General features: G+C 40.5%; 1 protein-coding gene across 1 annotated transcript in view; it reads left to right on the top strand.

The window, feature by feature from the left end:
• hmcn2 (hemicentin 2) overlaps positions 1 to 24,810 on the top strand; it is a 75,350-nt gene that overhangs the window by 6,281 nt on the left and 44,259 nt on the right. Inside the window, exons 5-22 of the mRNA XM_028457087.1 lie at positions 3,877 to 4,048; positions 4,133 to 4,239; positions 4,494 to 4,614; positions 4,706 to 4,969; positions 5,072 to 5,216; positions 5,575 to 5,696; positions 5,837 to 6,109; positions 7,570 to 7,711; positions 8,010 to 8,137; positions 9,814 to 9,927; positions 9,994 to 10,152; positions 10,229 to 10,423; positions 11,923 to 12,018; positions 12,143 to 12,270; positions 12,489 to 12,633; positions 13,062 to 13,174; positions 20,816 to 20,975; positions 21,119 to 21,278. Of these exons, the coding sequence (XP_028312888.1) occupies positions 3,877 to 4,048; positions 4,133 to 4,239; positions 4,494 to 4,614; positions 4,706 to 4,969; positions 5,072 to 5,216; positions 5,575 to 5,696; positions 5,837 to 6,109; positions 7,570 to 7,711; positions 8,010 to 8,137; positions 9,814 to 9,927; positions 9,994 to 10,152; positions 10,229 to 10,423; positions 11,923 to 12,018; positions 12,143 to 12,270; positions 12,489 to 12,633; positions 13,062 to 13,174; positions 20,816 to 20,975; positions 21,119 to 21,278 (2,744 nt within the window). The remainder of the gene's footprint in view (positions 1 to 3,876; positions 4,049 to 4,132; positions 4,240 to 4,493; positions 4,615 to 4,705; positions 4,970 to 5,071; positions 5,217 to 5,574; positions 5,697 to 5,836; positions 6,110 to 7,569; positions 7,712 to 8,009; positions 8,138 to 9,813; positions 9,928 to 9,993; positions 10,153 to 10,228; positions 10,424 to 11,922; positions 12,019 to 12,142; positions 12,271 to 12,488; positions 12,634 to 13,061; positions 13,175 to 20,815; positions 20,976 to 21,118; positions 21,279 to 24,810) is intronic.

Here is a 24,810-nt window from a genome sequence, read left to right as displayed (position 1 = left end):
ATTTGCATTACCAACATGATCTTCTTGGATTCACATTAGAACACTGTTACTTGTTCTTGAATCAGCACATCTACTTCCCAGCAACAAGGTCCTCAGTTCAAGTCCTGGAGAAGGACACTTGGGTCCTTCCTGTGTGAAGTTTGCATGTTCTCTCCATCCATGCATATGTTTCCTCTGCATACCTTGGCTTCCTCCCACAATCCAAAAACATGACTTGGTGTACTTATCAAAAGCTCAACGGCTGAGGTTTTTAGTACCTCTTTTTGTTCGTCAAAGAGTGACAGGATGCTATATTTTCATCTATTTATCCCATTGCAATTCTAAAATAGCTCTAAAAATAGCTCTTTATGCAGATGTCTTCTGCTTTTTTCTAATGTGTATTGGTTTTGAGTTACTGCTCTTCAATTACAGTGTGGTTTGGGCAGTTTCTGTCCTGCAACTTTTAGCGTTTGCATTTCATCATTCAACATTCTAATTTGCCTTTTCTTAAAAAATTAAAAAAATGCAGCCTTTTCTAGTTTGATTTATTGCCTCTCAGTACATAATTAATGCGATCATATCCTGCAGGTTGGCTTCCTAACTTGACTCCTTTTGTCAAGGCCTTATTAAGGAGGGTTACTCTGCATTTTGCCAAGAGTTAGCTGAAATAGTCTTTAGCTTACCCTCTGACAATATACAAGATGGGCAGATACAGTTGAGGCGGTTTGGACAGTTATCCACATCAGGCCTCACTTCATGCTAATGTAGTGCAACGTATTGTGATCTTGCATGCAACACCACTAAACCTGCATTCATTAACACACATTTATACAAGCAAGAATGGCAAGTGTCAGGCCAACGGAAACAATGGCGATGACTGAGAAGGATCAAGATTTAATCCGCCAAACCTTGTGAGATCATCTCTTCTATCAGCATCCTTTTTTCTATCTACCTGTTGATTAATTTGCTAATCTGTTGAGGATTAGAAGTATCTGGCCCGTTTTCTATGAGTTTCTGCTTTGTGAGTTACCCATACTTTAATTTAAGTGCCTTGAGGAGTAATTTCCTGCATTTTTCATCTGGTTAGCTCATTATGTGTGTACAGTATGGCCTGATGGGGGAAGGTAATGGTTGCCAGAAACAAAATGGAACTCAGGTAAAATTTATTTTTTGCTGTCTTGGTCAGCAGGCCAATCAAAGGGATGGTTCTTTGTGAGCCTGCTTCCCCCAAATACTTTTACAAAGAACGTCTTCATGCTGAAACTCCCACGAGAAAGGAGTGTTCTGTGTTTTTGGAGACTGGCTCTCAGTAATAACAGTGATTTATAATGGGACATTTTAATATCAATGTTAGCAGTTATAGTGTTTAACCATGGATAAAGTCAAAGCCCATCCTTGTCCACTGGGGGGTTTAGAATCGTGTGGATTTGCTTAACCACATTTTTTATCCAGGTAATGGTTTAAGGTTCAGCATCAGGACCTACGCTGGGGGCATGCCGTCAGAGGTTGGCCTTTTTACTTCTACGTGGAGGGAACGCCTCGCTATGCGAGTGGCCACCCTGCCGCTAGGAGGTAGTGGCTGTGTGTTGTTATAAATTAGCATTAAAAAGCCTTTGTTTATCTTCTGGTCACTGAAAAATATGTTTTATATTTTTTAAGCATCTTAAAATGTAATGTATTTCTGGATTATTACTTACCTACTGTACCAAACTATGTGTGTTTTGTTGGACACGAAGATTAAAACAACGGTTTCAAAATGTGCACTTTATTTTTCGCCGTAGAACGGAGAGAGAGCAGCGAGGTAACCGGTCCCGGGAAGCGGGGAGTTGGTGCAGAACAGCGCTGTAAAGAATGCTTTAAACATAACATCATATCTGCTCCTCCACAGCATGTTGGTCATTGTTTACTGTTAATGAAACACACACACAAACACACTGTAAGTACAGAGACGAGGCAGTAGTAGTGATAATAACAGTAAACACACACCTTTTGTCTGTGATTGACTTCATTTGGCGGTGCTTCGTGTTGCTGCAGCCATGAAAGGAAATAATAAAACTCTGGCACTTTTAGTCCGCCTCGGATCTCTCTGTGACTCAATTCACTGTAGAAACAACTCTCGTATCGGTACGCAAAAAGATGAAACATGGCGGTGTTGACTGGAAAAGGCAGAGACCGGGCCTGAGGTTTGGTGCTGACCAATCACAGCCCTAGCTGACTACCCGTCAAGCCGTCGACTTGACGGGTAGTCAGGATTTTTGGAAGGTGCGCGTAAGGTTACGGGGGATGGGGTCTACGCCTACGTGCGCCTACGTGCCTCTACGGCGGGGGATTTTACACAGAACCTTAAATCAGGCTTAAGATGGACAGCATCACAGCAGCTTTAGCTTTTCTTTGGTCCATCTGTATTGCTTTCATGAATCACAGAGAGGGGTCCATCCTGTAACTGCTCTGTACGTAATCTGACTCAAATGAGACATGCTGGATGAAGTTTTGAAGAACTAAGGACCCTCAATATTAATAGTGGTTGAAACAGGGAGTGGCAGAAGAATTTAGCATGCTTTCCACACCTTTGGGATCCTGCACCACAAGGTGTCTTATCCTTGCATTCCTCTTCTTTTCATCTACGGTTCAAGGGCAGAGGAATGTCTTCTTCTCTCCCCTCTCTTGCATAAGAAAAAGAAAGTGTCCTGGGGCAGATGTAGGTCACCTCTTCGTCGCTTCCTGCCCTGCTGATGTGGGCTGCACATGTGGCAGACATTACAGCTGTTTCCAGTTGTAAAACAGTGAAAGAAACCAGCTGCTGTCAGCACCCGGAGGACCTGATAGTCAAAAACAGGAGGCCCGATGATGAAATTATCAAAGGATTTCATTGTTTGGTTCTTTGAAAATCCTTCATGAGAGGGTGCCGCTGTCTACATCTCAATAGGACTGACCAACAAAAGGCTCCGTTTGTTTCACTGGAGACACAGCACACCTTTAATATCTCTTTCTACGAGGGTAAGACAAATGCTAGACAGTTGGTGGCTTGTCATGTTTAAAGAAAGATTGAAGACATTTGGTGTAATGTCGCCGCAAATACAGGACGATGAATGTCAACGTCTTTTTCTGCTTCTGTTCACTTTTGAGAAAACTGAAGAAAAAGCAAAGCAGAGCTGTGATAATGATTACTCTGTGGGTCAAGCACTTGTCAAAGCTGAAATAGATATGCCTTTGAAGAACCACCATTTACTTTAAATAACAATTTACTTTAAATAATGATTTTGAATACTTTAAATACATTTAAAAACAATCAATGTGTCTAATGTTTCTTCAGTCTTTGCATGATAACAATGTAGAATAAGTTAAATCCAACCTCTTAACTTCTTGAGACTATTAATCCTAACCTCTTTCAATAATAATCCTCGCTATTAGTCAGATGATAATGAACAATGTGACATATAGTTTATTACTAATGTTTTTTTCAAGAAATTAAGCCAACCACACAGCCCTAACCTCCACTATTGGCTTTTGTTTTGAACATTATGCATAATTGAAGCTGTGCTTTTGGAGGGAAGGATGATGTTTTAATGGCTGACAGATTTCCACTGTGAGAGAGACTCTTGTGGGAATACATGCTTGCAAGTGCAGAAACCTGCTATCAGTCTGACAGTTAAGTTAGTTCACTTTACCTTTGTCTAAGCAAAAGGCAAGCTGAGAACAACATTTGTGATGAAATATTGTAGCAATGATGAAGAGCAGGGTAGTGGTGGAGGGGATTCTGGAGAAAGGCCAATGTTGTGCACTTCCTGTCTCTGTTCTATCTTCCTATGTTTAGAATGAGTCCTTGACAGCTTGTCTTGTGTGGATGAATGTGTCTGCTCCTGTGTGATATGTTAAATGGTTGAATTCTCTTGCCAGGTTTTAAAGTGGGTAGAAGAGACAGTTCAAGCCATGAAGGTCCACCTGCTGTCGTCCAATCATGACAGTGCCCAGGAAAATAAATGGGATGTTCCCTTTGACCCCAGCCTCAGAGAGGTCACAGTGTCCCTCAGTGGACCAGCACCGCAAATTGAACTCAGTGATCCCTTTGGTAAAAATATTTGTACTTTACCATACATCTATTGTCTAACAGGAAATACATTTTGACCTCAGTCATGCTTTTCTTCATTCCAAGGCCGAGTTGTTGGTGTTGACCAGGGTCTTCAAGAGCTGTTAAATATTCCGAATTCTGCTCGTGTTGTCAACCTTAAGTTTCCCAGGCCTGGCTCCTGGAAGTTAAAGGTAATTAGCACATGTTGGCTGAATTTTCTGCAAAATTTAATACCTTATTTGTTTAAAAATGCTGAAGGAGCTGAATGGTGCCAAAATATGCACGGAAGAAAAAAAAAAATAATAATAATAATAAAGGTGGTGGATGGCAATAGTATATGCTTACTGTACCCTCACCAATGATTCAGTAAATATGCAACTATAAACTGTTTCTTTCTATGAGGGGAGGGCAATGAGTGAACTTTGTGTCTATCATCTTTCCAAAGGTGGGTTGCAGTGGGCGTCACACCCTAAGGGTTACAGGGGTCAGCAATCTTGACTTCCGAGCTGGCTTTTCACATGTACCTGTTTCTGAATTTAACCAAACCAGAGAGCGACCGATAAAAGGTAAGGCTTTTGATATGCATTTTTTTTACTACGCTGTTACTAAAAAGATCTGAAGAAAATACCTTAATGGCCACCTTTCTTTGTTTCCAAGGACTCCCATCCCATGTTTTATTAAAATGCACTGGCCTGAAGCCCCCAGGTCATCTAAGCCATGTGGAGCTAATGTCAGGGTCTGGACGTTCTTTACGCACAATCCCAATACCGATGCCAACTGATCTCGGTCAACATGGTTTGTGGAGTCTCCCAGAGTTCCGCACTCCTCCCCAGAGCTTTTTTATCAGGGTGACAGGCAAAGATGAGGAGGGCTACCGCTTCCAGAGGCTGTCCAGCGTCTCCTTCACCAACATCATTCCAGGCAAGACAACCTTCCTCCGAGGCTCATCAAAGCATCTCTGCAGTTTCTCTCACAGCTCATCAGTCTCTCAAAAGACCTTTGACCTTTATTCCCCATGTGTAGATGCCCCAGTTGTAAAGATGCCTGAAGCGGTAAATGGCTACTACATGCAGCCAGCTGCGATTGGCTGTTCGGTGGAGAGTGACATTCCCTACAGGCTAAGATTTACCCGAAGTGGGATTCCACTTGGCGATGAGAAATTCTTCCAGTAAGTCTTTCCCCACTTTCTGTGACAGTTTTTTTTACATACTCAATATGTTCCCTTTATCTACTTCAAGTAGACTTATCAAAGTGATACATTCAGAAAACATTTTTTCCTCATTTGTCAAGAAACAGATTGTTAACACTGAATGTTTGTTAGTGTCATGATAGAAAAATATTAAGTGCCTTGATCTTTCTGGATGTCGATGCCCTGCTTTGAATTACTGCCATGAAGTGAAGCCAACTGTTTTGTCAAAACAATTCTAAGTGTATTTGTTTCAGATGTGTGGGGATCGTCGCATTAAGTCGGATCATTAAGCTTGTATTTTATTCCCGCTAATGATCCAAATGTTTCTTTGTAACAGAAACTCTGCCATAACCTCCTGGAAGATAGTTGCTGCTTCTGCTGAGGATGAAGGCCTGTATGAATGTATCGCACAGAGCAGTGTAGGACAGGGACGAGCTTTGACACAGTTTAATGTCAGAGGTATGTCACACTTCGTACACAAGTTTGTACAGCTTTGTTGGCCTTTTTTTTAGCACAGTTTCACAACGGCCAAACTTCTTTAGTCCAGTTTGTTCATTGCCGAGTTGAAGTTTTGATGTTTAATGTTTCTATCAATGCAGAGCCTCCTCCAGTGTTGAAGCCTTCTGTGAATGTGACCTCCCGAGTGGGAGGAGTGGCTGTGCTGACCTGCAGAGTGGAAGGCTTAATGCGCCACAACCTCACCTGGCATCGAGCGGGTCGTACCATCCAGATGCGTACAGGGAGGGTGAAAGTGCTGCCTGACTCATCCCTGAAGATCAGCGGGGTGAAGACTCAGGACGCCGGGGAGTACCAGTGTATGGCCACAAATGCTCACGGGGACAGCAAGATCACTGTGTGGCTTCTTGTTCCAGGTACGGTACAGGGTTTATATTTAAACACTTAACACACCGGAGTCTTACAAGGCCCCTGTCATCTGTTTTCCATTATTAACTCACCTCCTTTCACCCACATTTAATCACTTCTTCCACAGAAATAAATTTAGATCAGACAAACTGTCATCAGTGAGGCCTTCATAATCCCTAAACTTTTACCATCTCAAGAACATTTCCAGGTTGACAGGTTTTATGTCTCAGAAAGAGAAGCTCGTCCTTGCGTTCATTTTGAGTAGACTGCACGGCTGTAATGCTCTTCTGTGGGGAATCACCCTGAAAAAGCAATAAACAGCTGCAGCTGGTCTAAAGCACTGCAGCTTGAGTCTTAACCCAAACAAAGACATCAGAGCACATTACACCAGTTTTAAGGTCATTACACTGGCTCTCAGTCAATTACGGAATAGACTTTAAAGTTCTGCTACTGGGGTAAAAAACGCTGAATGTGTTTGGTCCAGATTCTGACTATGGGATGTTAATCACAAATAAACCATGTTGATCCCTCAGATTTATGGAAACAAGTCAGATAGCGAAGCCTAGAGTTCAACTTTGAACCAAATCTGTTAAAGCGGCATCTTGCACTCTTTGATTTGACAATTTTTATTTAAATATTGCATATTAAATGTAGTGGTGAGTATTGGCAAGTATGTTGCAATACGATGCATATCACGATATATTGCAATATTCTACCCAGTTAATATCAAAATTAAACGTAGAGATGAAAAATCAAGTTGCTGTAATCGTTCATCAGAATATATTGATCACTCAGAGGACAAATTAAGTCAAACCGATTTGCTTCAAAACATCCTATTTATTATTATTATTATTATTATTATTATTATTATTATTATTATTATTATTATTATTATTATTATTATTATATCTATGGCGTCTACCAGAGTGGAGGTGCAGAAGTGGCACAATTTTCAAGGTTTTTATGTAGGAACAGGAGCTGGTCAACATGCCCAGTAGTTAGGCTGCTCCACTGAGAAGTGACAATGTCTCTAGCAATAGAAAACACACATCCACGAAAATGTGAAAAATACAATCAGAAAAAAATAAATAAATTGGCACGCAAAAAATCGTGACATATCGTGAAATCGATTTTTTTCACACCTCTAATTAAATGTGAAGCATGTGACGCACAGTGGATGGCTGTTTGTATAAAATGTGCTTGTCCATGAACTCTGCTTTGCCTTTCCTTGCCTATGGTGGAACATATATTTGGATGTTTACACTGACTTAGAATTAGCCCAGTAAATGTGAAACTTGTCCTCACTGCAATCATTCATTCATGATGTCAGGTGCTGAGGACCTATTGCATTGAAGCCTGCAGCACTGAGTTTGTAAACCAGTAATTGGGATGTTGTACATGACATGCAGCTGTGGCAAGGCGCTGAGTCATCACCAGCATTTCTTTCCGTGTCTTATTCCATTCGTAGAGGCTCCTTCTGTCGTCGTCTTCCCTCAGACACAGGCTTTCACCCAAGGGGATGAGATACGCCTGGTCTGCTCAGCGTCCGGCTCCCCCCCTCCGCAACTCATCTGGAGCCATGGAAACATGTTCCCAGCTCATCGGCCAAGGTAAGGGAACTCTCAGCTCCCTCAACACCTCCCGTGAGTCTGTACTTTCCACATTGAATGCATACCCGTTGGCCATATTTATATTGCTTTAGAAATTCAATTCTTCTGATGTAAAACAGTTTTTTAAACTACAAATATTTCACTTGTCATCACAAAATAAATACTCAAAAATAGATTTTTCTCATGAAACCCAACAAATACACACTGATAGTTGGGATGAAGATGTCTCTTCACATCTGCACTTCTACTTCAGAAGTTTCAATGAAGCTGGATGTGTTCTGCTGCTGATGTGATACAGGTTTAGTGTAACCCAACAAGGAGTTCTGACCATTAGAGGGGCTCTCCCAGAAGATGCTGGAAACTACACCTGTATGGCAACCAATGAGGCTGGCACTGCCTCTCAATCTGTGTCACTCACCTTTGCTGGTAAGTCATCACACAGCCTGCATGTTTTCTTCATTTCTGTTTCCATGGCATTGTAGAAGCTGTTAAAGCACATTTTATTCATCAAACAAGAGCACAAAGCTCCACCAAGTGCCAAATATCCTCGTTACCATATTTTGAAGTTATTTGGATCAGTGATCCTGATCATGGCACCATGATCATTCACACTTTAAATGCTTGGAAAAAATGTATTACCCCATTAATAATAATAATAATATACAATAAATATAATTTTTATTGAAAAATCGGGATGAAATGTGCAATCCAGATTCGATCCAGATGAAACTCAGTGAAGTAATTGAGGAACCAACCTGACGTAAATCTGGTAAGTTTCCTACGAACTGAGGTATTAATTTTTGAATTATTGCCAATGATGAGAGATGGGGATTTTCCTTTTTTTTTTAACACGATCCAGAATCAGTATTTTGGTTAAAATGTTGTCAAAATGCTTTTGACGTAACCCTGATAACAAACAAACAAAAAAATGCCTGTGAAAAAAAATACTTCTTTGGCCGAGGTAATTCAAAATGACAAAAGTGTAAACTATGCATTTAGATATTTTCATTTTAATTGATAAATTAATCAGCAATTAGTGTATATAGTTGGATTCAACATAAGAAAATTTCCATCCTATTCTTGCAGTCCCCATTTAGATTTTGGGTGTGATATTAATATCTGGCTTCAAATGGTATTATAGCATGACCTCTTTGTGTGGTAAATTTGTCATTAATAATCCAGTCAGCACCTCAGTAATGAGTTAAAAATATTTTTTTTGCATGCTCTTGTCCTTATGAATGAAGAGAAGGCTCGTTTGTTGCATAAATGGTGTTATATGAATGCATCCAAAGCAAAAAAGCTCAGATCACGGAGGGCGCTGAGGTTAGTGCCGGTAATTTCTATCTTTTAGCGGTAAAAGAAGAAATCAGGAAAAAACCTTGTATTTTTAGGAAACATTGTATGAGGTTAATATTGTGGACTAAACACAGGAACCAGCAGTCAGGCATTATTTCAGCAGTAGGAGGACAGATATTCGTGTGTAAGTGTGTCTTACTTTGCCGATTGTGGTGAGTAAAAATAAGCAGATGTTATGTTAGAAGTGTTGAAGATGATCTTCTCCCTTATTTTTACATTAACAGGTCACATAAAAAAAGACCCTTTGGGTTTACCTTGTTTAACACGGGTAACATTTCAGTGGTAAAATGGTAAGGAAATGCAAAAAAAGAAATTATTGGGGCAAGGAATAAGGTGGATCATTTATTTGTATGCATTGTTTATTTTATGTTTTTGATTTTAGCATTTCTATTTATTCTAATTTATTTTCATTTTTTTGTTATTTCACATCTCTCTCCCCCCCACCCTTAATGGTGGGCTTGAAGTTCTGACAGAAACACTAACACACTGTGGCAGTTTCCTCATGAGGTGTGTTGGTAATATACACACTTTAGTCTCTGGGTGTCATTTTTTAAACAGCAGTAATTTGTCAAAGCACAAGGAGATCACCTTATCCTTTCAGCTCAGCTGTCTGTATATGACATGTGAGTCGACACTAATTCAAGCTAATCTTACCTTATTGTTCTTTTTGTATTTAGCAGTGCTGCATGTGATAAGTTGCATATATGTACCTAATGTAAACCTAAAACTTCCTTTTTATACTTTAGAGGCACCAAAAATAAGAGTGGTGCAGCAGGTTGTGCTCGTGTCCGCTGGTGGTGATGCAACTCTGGAGTGCCAAGCAACAGGCATCCCTGCTCCCCTCGTGCACTGGTTCAAAGGTGAGCTCAGGTCAAACAGTGTGAACGTGCCATAGACAAACTGCCTTGTTTTTTTTGTGTCTCCAGGTGAGCTTGAGGTAGGCTCTGCTCCTTTTGTTGAGCAGGATGTTCACCGCGGAACGCTACACATCCAAGGCGTACAAGAGGTCGACGCTGGTCAGTACAGCTGCGTGGCCAGCAGCCACGCTGGTTCTTCCTCTGGCACTGTCAGCCTAGAGGTTGGAGGTGAGAAAACTGAACCTACGGTACTATGGTATTCACAGAGAGAAAAGCTCATCTTGTGCTCCTCCACCTTCCACAGCGAGCCCATTGTTCTCAGAGGCCCCAGTTGATGTGACTGCGAGCATTGGGGAGAATATCACCCTCCCCTGTTTTGCTCGAGGATTCCCACGTCCGACAGTGACATGGCGAAGGCAGGATGGCAAGCGGATACCGAGAAAAACAGAAAGCCACAGCAGAACAGTGCAGCTCGAGGATGGACATCTGCTAATCCAGGGTGAGCCTTCCAAAATATTGCACTAATGCAGCAAAGTGCTTAGTGGTGTCTGTGAATTGGCACAATCATCTCTTTAATCGAAAAATGCCAATTAGACAGTTTTAGTTTATTGACATCTTTCAAGCATCAACGTTGTTCAAAGCAATCGTTGTTAGAAAAACACTTCTAGGTATGAATTTTGGAGACTTATCAGCTAAGTACATGTCTAATCTGGGTTTCCTCAGTTTAACATTTCTTCTCATGTAATTGAATATTTATAGTGTGCAATGTAAAATTGTGAGCTGAATACGAAATTAAAGCCCCAGACATGACATGGTTTAAATGTGGCCATATAAATACTAATTTGTGTGCATAAAACATTTCTTGGTGGCCATGAAATATTAGTTGATAAGTTGAAAAAAATAAAATAAATAAATACGTGAGACTTAATATATATATATATATATGAAAGACTTATATATATATAATTTTTTTTTTTTCTTAAAAAGTGTTAAATTGTCTTAAATTTAGATCAGATAGGTCTTAAATGTGTTTTACTAACAGTGACTGTACAATGTTATTTTTGAAATATCAAAGAAAACACCAGGTACATTGTTATGTATTTTGAAATGGGCACCTTTTATGAGAGAGAAAACGGCAGCCAGCCTGAGCTTTTATTTAGGCAATTTTATTTATTATGTAGTCACTGAGAATTGAAACTTACTAAAAAAAGTTTCTATTTTGAAAAATCACACAAAACACCAGTTTGTGTTATTTATGTACAGGTTATTTTTGTAACTTCTGAGACAAAAAGGCAGCTAGCCTAAGCTTTTATTATGCATTTTTATTTATGAACAGAAGTTTTTTTTTTTGTATACCTTGAACTTATACTTGAACTTAAAATGTTTATTTTTCTTTTAATGAGACATATTGTACCCATGTTCATTGTTTTATCATTTCATCACATTATATAGATTGGAGTTTTTAAAACACAAAAGGAACACATAGGGTTGACAACATCCGAAAACACGTACTTTCCTGTTGACACAAAGTAGTGTGTGTAATAGCTTATTCATATCCACAATGTTTTTTTTCTTATTTTATTACTATGTCATGTTTGAGGCGTAATTATCTGTTGTAGGATGCATTTCACGCTGCTGTCGCTTCTTTGTTTTTCATTCTTCTAATATTGAAAATTGCAATAGTCAAAATTCCAAACACATGAATCCAATTACGTATTCACCTAGCAGCAAGTGATCTTTGCAGAATTTACAGAGTGTGACATGTGTGCCAGCAGCCTGACAGCTGAGCCTAAACCATTAATCCTGTTATTTTCTATTTTTACTGCCTAATAGCTGCGCACTCTAACCATTGATGCCACTTGGAATGGAAGGAAGGTCTTAGCTGCTGTCATCAAGATCATCTTTCAAAATAAACTGTTGTCTTTACAGACGGATCTGAAGACGCTGCTTATCTGTGCTTAGTGTGATGTTATTCTGAACATTTGTTTTTGGATTTAGGTGTCTGGCTCGATGATGAAAGCCTCTACATTTGTGAGGCTAAGAACCAGTTTGGAACTGTTCAGGCTGAAGCAAGAGTTAGTGTCACTGGACTTGGTAGGCTTTGCTTGTTTTGTTTTTTTTTCTTCTAGATTGCCAATAAAAAAAAGGCACATTTTTAAACTCCTTCTGTTGTTGTTGATCATGCGCTCTATGTTTTGTAACCATGTTTTCCTCCCAGAACCCCCTCTGTTGGCGCAGGCTGCCCCAGTTATCACCACTGGTATTGGCCAGTCCCTCAGTATTCCTTGCATGCTGCTTGATGGAATACCTTTACCAGAGAGACACTGGTCTAGAGATGGAAAACCTGTAAGTTTTACTAAGTTAGAGATACTTAACTAGGTTTATTTATTATAATCAGCAATTTGCTACAAAAGGGTTTTTCATAGTTTATCATGAATATAACTATTCTGAAGGTATATTTTTTTCTGCTTGTTTTTGTGGAGTGGAGTCATTTGAGAAGTGCCATTCTAATAACTTGTTTTTACACGACTGTAAAACTTTTTAATTTTAAAACTTTTTTCTAGGTTCAGCTGAATGGGAGGATGTTCCTGCGGAGTGATGGCAGTCTGTTTATTGAAAGAACCGTCCCTGAGGACACTGGGACATATGTTTGTACTGCAGTGAATGTTGCGGGCACCATGAATATTACAGTCAGCCTGGAAGTCCACGGTAAGAGACCAAAGGAAAAGTAATCCGATGATGTAAATTTAAGAACTTATATCCTTAAATAATTGTTTTTGACACGGTACTCTAAGGCCGTGATTAATTCTTCCGCGCTGGCTCACTGGCAGATGCAGAGACTGTGACTCAGACTGTCAGGCCAATAATGCATGGACTCTGCATGGAATACAGCCAGTCAATGTCTTAACCACCTGCTGTTGTCGTTTTGAGTGGTTTCATTTACTGCATGCTCTGATGGATGGTGTCATTTTGTAAATGGGTTTGTAAAGAAAGACATCCAGGTTACAGTTCATCATTGCTCTTTTAATGAAGAATGCCCTAAACACAGATGCTGTTGACTGAGTGGTGATACATCTTTGGCTCGTTTCTTCAAGGTTCCTCTAACAGCTGCCTTTCACACCTTACTTCTTCTTCAGTGCCCCCACAGATCAATGCAGGTCCGTACCACTATGTTGCCAACGAGGGTGTAGCCATCACGCTGTCATGTGAGACCAAAGGAGTTCCCAAGCCAGATGTTGGCTGGTCTAAGGTAGGATGACGATTTCACAGCCTGGATTTTTTTTTCCCCCTAATGATTGTTTTTCTTCAGTCCCAGAAATCCATGCATAAACAGGATGTATTTGAATTCCCACAGCTTGTCCTCACAGGGGTCATAGTTGGCCTCATTTGACCTTGGATGGAATACATATTCAGGATGCAGTAACATCATTTCCATTCAGATTATGAAAACACCTTACAAATAAAATGATTGACCAGTGGCCATGACAGGATGAATGTTAGTTAAAGTGTATCTTTGAAACACTTTATCAAATTTCACTTCCATTTTTTCATTCTATCAAGCAAATAAATACACGCAGTAAGAGCGAGGCTACATATACCATTCAATCAGATTACAAAAAGCTATCCATGCTCCAGTTGAAATACAAGCATAGGAATAACTGAAAGAATAGTCGTATGCAGGAGATTTTTAATGAGTTTAAACACATTGATCTAAGCATTGGTAGAGGTTATATTTTAAAAGTCCTCATAACTTCTGTTTGAGGCTCAGGCCCAAATTTAGCTTAAAATTCCTTTTCAGATCAACTTTGGCAATGAAACATTTTGTTACAGTTTGTGACTGGAACACCTTGACAAATACAACAGATGCAACTTGTTTCCGATGAATATTCATGACAACATTGTCTTTGAAAACAAAGATGACAAAACATCCATCCATCCATCCATCTTCCGACCCGCTTGCTCCTTTTTTCAGGGTGATGACAGAACACAACAAACAATAAACGTCCTCATCACAAATTCGTCATGTACAAATAAAATAAACTTTTTGAAAAGGAGAAACACAAACAGAAAGCCTATATAAGTGTATGTTAGCATGCAAACAATAGAAATATATTCATAAGAAGGATATTGTCAGGTGCAGTGCAACTTATGAGCCATATGGTAAACCTCAAAATCCCAAAGTGTATTACAACAGAGCAAAACACATACACCCTAGGTTCCCGAAGTAGGGTACAGTATGTTATCAAAAGCACATAAGCAAAAGCCAAAAACAGGTAAAGGCACATTAAAGTCAAAATGCCACCATTTTTGACATCTTGTATTTTTAACACCAACTTATTCAAGAAATTCATGCTAATATGCGGTAATAATAGTGTAAAACGAGTGCTCAGTTTGTTCGTAATTTTTAATTTATCCTCGTAAAAGGGTTGCTCTCAGCATAATACACAAAAAACGTGGCCGAAGCACATGGAAGTGGGTTTACTGGAGATGTACACTTCAAAAAATGTTTACCTTTCATGCATAAATAGGAGTGAATTTGAGCATTAGTTACAAATAGACGTTCTGCTTGAGGGAGCCATGCAACTGTATCAGTAAGAAGTAGTCATCCCGCTGTCAACGCAGCAAATTAAGCTGTCCGTGCCCAGGCTGCAGAAGGCAGACCGCACAATACTGAATGGTGAGGAGAGTATAGTTATGCTGTATATGCAGCAGCAGATAATAGAAACCTTAATTGCTTGATGGCTGATGTGTAACCGACAAGTTCCCAACATCTTTAGGAAAATTGGGATTCAGTAGACGGTTCTCTAAGCTGAGCTGCTTTAGTACCTGATAATATACACACATGTATACATGTTAAAACATTATTACATGTCAGTTGTGCTACTGTAGATATAATTCTGCATTATGTTGCACAACACTATCTGTTTTCAAGGGGTTCTTATCTAGGTTTGGATCGCAATATGTGATTGAAATGCACTATTTCTTCTTGCTGGAAAACAGAAAATACATTTATTCAAATTATTGTGATCATAATATACAGATGTGACGAGTCCTAAGCTGCTGTAAGTGCATTTGAGTTGGCAAAGTCTACAGTAAACCTGTTTACAGATCTATGATGTTATTTCATCATTTTCATTGTCAGTCTCCATTGTCCCCTGGCTAGTGTGGGTTGGCTTTCTACAGTCATGAGCTCCTTTATCAGCTGTAATTATTCACAATAAAAGCGTAGTGCAGACATGTCATCATAGAGGCTTTATTGCACCAGGCTTATCACACATTAGCATGTAGCAGTTACTTTATGTAGTTTTTAAAAGTTTTCACATGCATGTACACATCGATAGCAATAGTAACACATACTTGTTTGCGCTCAGACTCGGCAGGAGCTGACACGCGTGTTCTGGGGGGTAAAAAATTGGATTGCAGCACCCATTTCTGATTAAGTTTGGGGTCCCCATGAAACATATATAAGGAAACTCCATCCTGAGAAGTATTTTTACAGTTGGCAGTTATACACTATTGGGACCTTTTTAAGACAAACTAGCGTAGTTAATTCTAGCTAACTCCCTATGTGTTGACATTGTAAGCTTATAGCGGTGAACGTGTCAACCAGGGTTGGAGTCGATTGTAATTTACCATTATGGCATAATTATAATTGTAATTGTAATTTAAAATATATGTTGCTGTTGCAATTGTAAATACATTGTCATTACAATTTGTAATTGTAATTGCCATGAAAATTCAATAGAAATTGACAGTTAAAATGTAACGTTAAACTGTGGAACCATGTTGCAGTTCTATGTACAGTTCTACACATATGTAGTTTATTAATAAAATATGTTTCATATCAAGCTTATCCACATTTTACTATTTTAGAAAAATTGAAATCTAAGGGTATACTGACACAAAAAAGGCTCAGACGCCCACACTAAAAATATTAAAAGCTATGTTTTCATTGATCAGGAAGCCTAACAAGATAACATAGAGAATAGATGAGAAACAAATAGATGATAATCATATTTTTCAGTGTATTTTACAGCTGATTTCGGACCCATTATCATAAGAGATATGCTAACAGAAAGCTAGCACAAGAGGAAGGTTAACTGAAAGGTTGTTTCTTTCAGGCTCAGTAATTGTGATGAATTGTAATAGACTTTCTGAAGACAAAAAATAATTGTAATTTAATTGTAATTGAAAAAGAATGCTGGTCACTGTAATCGTAATTGAATTTTAATTGAACTTAGGTAATTGAAAATGTAATTTTAACTGAAAAATGTAATTGACCCCAACCCCGGGGTCAACTTTACCAGAACCCCGTCGTGCATCACAATTGTAAAATTGCAAAAAGCATTTTTTTTGGTTGTGTTGTTTCATTTAGCGCCAGCATGAAAAACGATGACATAGGGATTTTAATATGTAACAGTATCTTATGGCTGAACATTTTTGAGGCAGCTACAGTAGAGGTAAGGCTGGTAGCTTTGAATCTGCACAAAGCAACAAACGAGAGTGGCTTTCAAAAAGGCCAGATGCATGGGTTGTCTTTAAAATCAGTGATCCACAACCTTTTATTTCCCACAGACCACTTTCTAACGTCCATAGTTTTCTGTGGATGGGGGGAGAGGTCTGTTTGTCTGTGTGTGAATGTGTGTGTGTATGTATGTGTGTAGTCTAGAGGGTGCTTGGTGCTGCTTGCACCGCACTCATTGCTTTTATTCACCGGTTGTGTTCATGTGTGCATCAAGCCCATTTGAAATGCTGCGCTTCAGAACGATAAGTTAAAACATTTGTGTATGAAAATATGTTTTAATTTTTTTTCCTTCGTGACCCAGTACCAAATGTTCCATGGACCAATACCAGTTAATGGTAAATGCTTACATATCATCACAACTACTGAATCCACCATACATAAATATATATTTGGACTGTTGCAAAAACGAATGTACCAGGGGAGTACCCACATACACCATGGGGTAACCAAAGCTTAACAATACCCCAAATATATACACTTTTTTGCTACCGTCTCCATTCATCATTGAGACTCAGACATGAATAATTACCCCATAAATGCAAAGATATTTGAAGGGATGGTATTTTAAGTCTCTTTTCTTTGGCACTCTGCTGTATAATTAGCTCTTCCTTTAGTGTGGATAATACACATTCAAACAAAACCCACCCGATAATTAAAAATATAATGAAACAAAATGCCATTTTCAACTGCGTTGAGCCCCAAATGGATAAAAAGTGCCTTTCCCTTTTTAGATTGCATTTACATAAATGCTATTAATATTAACTCTACATATTTTCCTTTCAGCATACTCAAGTAGTCTCCCTCTGGCCTTTCCTTTGATTTTCAAAACACTCTAAAAATACCATCAACAATACCCATTTGCACTGCAATTAGGGCTTGATTAAACTTGACAAGAGTGGATGTAACCATAGCAACATGCTGCTCAACTGTAAGGCATCGCTCTATATTTTATGGTACCTCAGATGCTGGTTTAAAACCTTTTCTTCATTTCTTCCGGTGTAACATTTCAATGCTGTGAGAGGAAAGCCTTAAAGGTTATGTGCCTTCAGGCTGATCCAGACAAATGCAGACATACTAGATGCAATAAAAACAACTTGGACTTTAATCAACCAGTGAAAGGTTTTTTTTCTGTAAGCATTTGATACTCCTTGTGGTCATTAATTGACCATTTATGCAGCAAAGGATTTCTCTAAAGAAGGTTATTTGAGATTGACCACGAAAAAATAAAAGACAAAAGCATGTAAGATTTAATTTAACACTGACTTCTAGTCTCTTGAGAATTTTTCTCTTCTTCCTCGGGACACTAAATTAAGTGTTTTGGTTGGAGGAAAGGACATCTTAAAAGCTTTTTTTTTTTTCCAAAGCAAATACATAAGCATTAGGGGCTGATTTAGGATTGAAGAAAACCCGGGGATTCCCTCGATGAGAGATGGATTTTTTAGCATGTGCAAAGAATTGGTGCTTTTTAACATATGATACGGCATCTTCAACTTCAAATTCTGACAACCTTAAAGCATGCAGACATAAAGCTACATATGCTTTAATGAAGCAAAATAACACTATCAATGAACGATATTAACAATCTTAGCAACTATTTGTTAATAGTCATCACCTCAGATCCCTGGTCCAGGGAATACTGTACACCATGTACTATACTGTAACTTTACTGATAGTAAGCTAGCATTTAGCAAGAGTAATGTCGAACACTTTTCAAATGAGATTCACAAACTTCAAAACATCACACGTTTCATCACATCTGGTGTTTCTCTGCTGTACTGCACATTACTTCCAAGAAGTTTTTTACACCCCTCAATATTTAAATTCGGGGCTTTTCAAAAAACATCCAGGGTTGAGCCCAAGTAGCCACCCCCTAACCTCGCCCCTTATAACCATCATGTCTCCGTGCCAGTGGGCGTGCACTGTAGCTGTTCCCACTCAGCCAAAATACAGCGCTTAGGGGCGCTTCCATCTTGCAAATTTGACGTCACTTGGAGCCAGAGTCTGCGCGGTAGGGTCCGGCGGCAGGAGTCCTGCTAACACGCCCCGCCCATTTTTCTAGTTAAATGGCGTCTCGGCTTTCCTTCACTACTTACAGTAACTGCTATTCACAAAGAGAGGCATGCAAGATCCGCGGCTGTCCATCATCGTCATATGTGACGTAAAATCCCATATTTCAACCTAAAAAATGAGCACTTGAATACAATGTAGGGTGATAACCAATGATCACGGCAGAGTTTAGGTTTGGAAAAAAATTATGTAATGAGTATTTTAACTTTACAGTTTGACCCACATCCCATCTGTTATCATTGAGAAGGCAGGGTTTATGACCTATACTGCAACCAGTCAGCAGGGGGAGCTCTAAAAATAAAAGTTTCGCTCCACCGGGCAGCTTGTCCCATCTATTCTTTTTACAGTTTATGGTCCACACATTGCTGATAGAGATGCCATTAATAGGTAGTTTGTAATTGCATAAGAGACTTAAAGTTATTTTTAAAGCTGCAGTATGTAGAATCGTGAGAAGCAACAATGCTCCCCCCTCCCTTCCCTGTTTCGAAACTTTTCGTTCCTTACTGGTATCCTCGTGAGCGCACACAACTGTGCAGCCCTGAGCAATAGAGACTCGTGTGTTCTCAGCAGCCTGCCACTCAGGACTAACAACCATCACTCCGCATCCAGACAGTAAAATGAATTGCGTCTGTTCTCTCCACCTTGGATAAACTGCTCTAAGGTTTACACACTGTAGCCGGGGATCAGATCGCCAAGGCCCCCGCCCTGGACGACTACCCGATCCACATTGCACCGGCCTCATATGATCCCTCCTGCGGGTGGTGGGCCTACGGGAGGGCGGGCCCACGTCGTCCTTTCGGGCTCTGCCCGGCCGTGGCCCGTGGGCAAAGCCCCGGCCACCAGGCGCTCGCACTCGAGCCCCAACCCTGGGCCTGGCTCCAAGGTGGGGCCCCGGTAGCGCCAAACATGGCTATTGAACCGCTCTTAGTCGGACCCGTCACCTGGGACCTGTTTGCCTTGGGAGACCCTACCAGGGACATTAAGACCCCGACAACATAGCTCCCAGGATCATTCGGGTACTCAAACCCCTCCACCACGTTAAGGTGGGTTGGAGATGAGGCTCTGCCCCCAGGTGGAGGAGTTCAAGTACCTCGGGGTCTTGTTCACGAGTGAGGGAAGGATGGAGCGAGAGATCGACAGGCGGATTGGTGCGGCGTCTGCAGTAATGCGGAGTCTGCACCAGTCCGTCATTGTAAAAAGGGAGCTGAGCCAAAAAGCGAAGCTCTCGATTTACAGGTCGGTCTACCTTCCAACTCTCACCTATGGTCATGAGCTTTGGGTCATGACCGAAAGAACAAGATCGCGGGTACAAGCGGCCGAAATGAGTTTCCTCCTTAGGGTGGCTGGGCTCTCCCTTAGAGACAGGGTGAGAAGCTCAGTCATTTGGGAGGGGCTCAAAGTAGAGTCGCTGCTCCTCCGCATCGAGAAGAGCCAGATGAGGTGGCTCGGGCACCTAATTAGGATGCCCCCTGAACGCCTCCCTAGTGAGGCGTTCCTAGTGAGGCGTTCAGGGCACGTCCCTCCGGAAGGAGGCCCCGGGGAAGACCCAGGACACGCTGGAGAGACTATGTCTCTCGGCTGGCCTGGGAACGTCTCAGGGTCCCCTCGGAAGAGCTGGAGGAAGTGGCCGGGGAGAGGGAAGTCTGGGCCTCCCTACTGAGGATGCTGCCCCCGCGACCCAGAAACGGCTAAGCGGAAGAAGATGGATGGATGGATGGAGGTTTACACACAATGTTTCCTAACTATTCTCACTCTCCCACTGAAACCAGTACATGGGGCAGACCCTGCACAGTCATAGGGTTCCGCGATCCCTCAAAGCTGGCCGTCCCTCCCGGGTATTATTGAGTCTTTACTGTTGCTTCTCCACATCTGTCTTCCTTTTCCCACTTGCTGTGGCTAACGCTGCGATAAAGACTTCTGCTGGAATGTCTACTATTACACTTTTACTTTCAATGGTCCGCGAATGTGCTTGACTTCAGTCGTGCAGCCAATAGTAATGCCCAAAACAGCTCATAGAGCACTCTATTTGTAAAAAGATCTCTGATTGGCTGAAATCCAGCATCGCGCTCCTAGATTTCTAAACTTCATTTACAGGGCCAAGAGAAGGAGAAAAAAGATTTACTGTCCACTCAGAACACTTTGGATTACAATATGCTCAAAGATGATTATTCATTTTTTACCAAATGACAGTATATACAAAAATAACTTAGCTTTAAGTCTTCAGCTGAGGTTAGCAACCGTGTGCTTTTTAAAAACTGAACATTTTGCTTTGTTTTTTTATTCCTGCCGTTTATCCAGGGTAGGCAACCTTTGTCCAGGGAGCACTCCTCACTTCAGTCCGACCCTGATGGATACCTTCACATCCCCCACCCCACTGCGGAGGATGCGGGCATCTACATCTGCACTGCCACCAGTGCTGTTGGCTATGCTAGCCGAGAGATCCAGCTCAGTGTCAACAGTGAGTCACACATTTGACATCACCCACCCAAACATAGCAGTGTTTAAAGTAACACTGTCTGACCTCACACTGCAGATGATTCCAATACAGAGAAACAAACTAAGCTTAACAAAAGCCCACGTTGTGTTTATTTCTTATTCAAGCTGTACCAAAAATATTGGGAGTGAGTGAGCATGGCTACACAGTACAGATGTCTGCAGAGGTGGGCACAGAGGTTGTTCTCCCATGCGAGGCTCAGGGAAGTCCTTCGCCACTCGTCACATGGAGCAGAAATGGGCATCCCATCCCTCCGGTTACAGCTGGGTAAGAAAGTCACCAGTTAACATTGTCTAAAAAATATTTTATCTTTATGAACTTCTCAAAGCTGTAGTCATATTTTGGTCCACATTTGGGTTCGTCTTTTGAGCGTGTCTCGGCAGAAGCAGCAGCAGATGTGTGTGGGCTTCAGTCTGAGTTGAAATTGAAAAGGAACATCTGGTCCAGCATGGTTTCCTGACTCTCGCCTTTCATGTGTGGTTACTTTTGGTGTAGACAGGCCAGTTCAAGTCAGACACAGAATCCTGACATGTGGCTATCTGTCTATGCCAGAGACAAGATAGGATTGGTTACAGGCCACGTGAGTGGGTGAAAAACACTGCCATAACAATATTTTTCTCCCACTAAGCTTTGGCACACTGCCTTTCTTATTTTACTCTTTCAGTACAAAGTTATGTTACTGCAACTATTACTGAAATTATCTTGCGATAGGTTTGCTTGAGTTCCTTCATATTTATAGAGATGGTCATTTGATACTCTTCCATGTCATTAGCTGCCATTAGCATGTCATTAGGGTTCACACTGGAATGGCTAGGAGGTCAAAAACCTTTGGTGACCCAGAGTAAGGTTAGCCCAGGACCAAGAAGGAGGAAGCAATGGGGGTTGGTGATGACTGCCAGGAAGAAGGAAGGAAATTAAATTGACAGTGGAGAGATACAAACCCTGATTTTCAGGTTCCCTTGGGGGGACTTTAGCAGTAACAACTTGCTGACTCTTTACTGGTGCAGTCTGATGAGAATAACATATCACTGTGAACAACCCCCACGTTAGGCCATGCTTTGGAAATGGACAGAATGTGTGAGGAGTGATGCATTCTCTCATTTTACCCTCTGTGGGTCAAAGGAAACACCCAGGGATGCTGACTGGCCAAAAGTCTTTTTCCTTCATATCAATGTGCTCACTCTCATGTGAACACAAACATATAGTAAGACTGAGTATTTGGATTTCGTCAATGAAAACTCACTCCTGATTAGGTCAGTTTGTCACTGTTAGCTTTTGTGCCAGGCTGTGTGCACAGATGACTTGACACCAACGTGCCTGATCTTTGATGAAAGAACGAGAGTCGAGAGAGGTGGTGTGTGTAGCAGTGTGTCAGTCAAAGCAATGATTGATGACTACATTTGGTTCTAATGTTGAATGGTATTGTCTCTCCTAAGGATGATTTTAAGGGTGTGAGTATGGGTTTGTAATAGAATTAAAGATTGAAGCTCCTTTCCAGTCACATACACTGTGACTGTTTTTAATGAAGTTACTATGGGTGTTGAAAAAAATCGATTTGGCGGTATATTGCGATATTTCGTCGCAGGATTCTCCGATCGATTCCAAATGCATCCAAATTGATTTTTTTTACCTTTATTTAACCAGGAAAGTCTTTTCCACTGCAGGAGACATTGTAAAGCCAATGTTTTGAGTGTAAAATATGCCAATAAAATATATTTCATACATAATGTTCTCATGAAGGTACAATTTTTCAGATGAGTTGTTTCTTAAGTCATATATTAAAAAAATTGCAATAGTCGCCTTATACTTTAATACAGGGATATATCGCATCGTATCGTGACCTATGCATCGGGATACGAATTGTATCACCAGATGCCAGGCAATACACACCCCTAGTAGTTACTTAACAGACATTCAATGGTGTGCACCTGTACTCAACTGTTGCTTTGGTTTTTGCTTAAAACATTTTTTGTAAGAAAGACTGAATTTTATCAACTTCATTATGTATCTTTTGAGATAATCATCTATATAAGCAATGGCACAAGCCTTAGTTATTTAGTAATTTGTCATTTTCTGAATTTTAAATCATAATGATTTGAATGTCAGTATTTTCTGCTAAACCTTAAGTAGCTCCTCCACACATCATTGCCCACAGAAGAACTACTGGCATGCTCCTAAAATAGCACTGCATTCTGCATTCTGTGCTTAATCCACATCTTGGTTAGTGTAAAATGCAAACACGCTTTAGCGTTCTGCGCCTTGTCAAACTGCACCAAAAGAAGACACGTGTGCTTGGCAGGAACTGGCTGTATTTTGGAGGCACCTGATTTTGGAAATAAGGCAAAATTGTTTCTTTGGCATCAAGCTTCGAATTACAGTTTGTGATATAATTTTGAAATGTGATTTTAATTTATTTTATTAAATTATTTATTTATTTATCTTTTGAGATTTTTAGAAATGTAACTACATTTTAATCCTACTATTCCCTTTTTTCTTGCAAAGCTTGATTTTACTATCATCAGGACCATGTGAGATCCAATGCAGTGGAGACAGTGTTACAGAAAGTATTGGGACACTTGCTTTAAATTTCATATTGACTAAATAAGTTTAAGCCCATCATGTTCATATTATCAACTTCCACATTAAATTACAGGTATTGACCACCCCGATCCCTGATTATTCATCATGGACAGTGAAAATGAGTGAGGGAAGGGGGAGCCCAGCAATGCACATTTTGTTTATGGAAGTGGCTATCTGTACGGTTGCTGTATCAATATACTGACATTCTATCCGTATGCAGCGCCCCTATTTGGCCAGTATAGGTCACGTGATAGGTCAGTCATTGGCCAGTTTAGGTCACGTGACTAAGACCCTAATCCTAACCCACAACCTAAAAATTGTAGCGAAATTGGGTTATAACCTAACCCTAACCCTAAACGTAACACTAACCCTAACCCCCAAACCCCCCCCCCCCCCCCCCCCCCCCCCCCCCCACAACACCCCGACCCCGCTTTCCCTCCCTAACCCTAACCCATACCTTCCTAACCCCAAACCCTCCTTCCAAAACCTAACCCTAACCCCTTACCCTACCCTACCATTCCCATTTCATTAATTGTTAACTTTTATTAAATTATCTATGAATTTTGTAGCCAGTTTATGTTATCACTGTTGTATAAATCTTAAACCCTTTATTTATAAACAGTCAGGTTGCTGCGCTGGGACCACGCCCCTTGGTGCTCCTAACTCCCATGGGGACCTAGGCCTCCCTTTATGTCCTTTTTATGGGTGTCTGAATGTTTTATTAATTTACTTTTTTTTACTTAATTTTTAACTTCCTAGGATCAAAAAAAAGAAAAATAAACCCCCCCCCTTTTTTTAACTATATACAAAACGAAAAACGGGATGTTTTTAGTTGGGGGTTAGTTAGGATGTCCTGAGCCCGTGCTACCTTTTAACACCCCAACCTAACACTAACCCTAACCCTAACCCTAAACCTAACACTAAACCTAACCCTAACCCTATCCCTATGACGCTACGTACTTGTACTTCGGTGACCGTACCAATAGCACTGGGGGTTGTCCGTACGGCAACCGTACAAATATACACTTTATTTATTTATTGAATGATGACTTGGCCATCTGTTGAAATTGTTTTGATAGATTAGCCACAGGTCAGTATGATAGACTTGAGTAAAGTGGCTCTCAAGATCAGGGTTTTCCACCTCTGTACTATATACCATATATTAAATACTTATCTAGACAAAACTAATTTATAAATACAATGAGTAGAAGGCTCTCAT

The sequence above is a fragment of the Gouania willdenowi genome, chromosome 9 (assembly GCF_900634775.1).
Source record: "Gouania willdenowi chromosome 9, fGouWil2.1, whole genome shotgun sequence".
NCBI classification, from domain to species: domain Eukaryota; kingdom Metazoa; phylum Chordata; class Actinopteri; order Blenniiformes; family Gobiesocidae; genus Gouania; species Gouania willdenowi.
The sequence above is the reverse complement of the archived record's forward strand: the minus strand, read 5'-3'. Positions and strand labels throughout refer to the sequence as shown.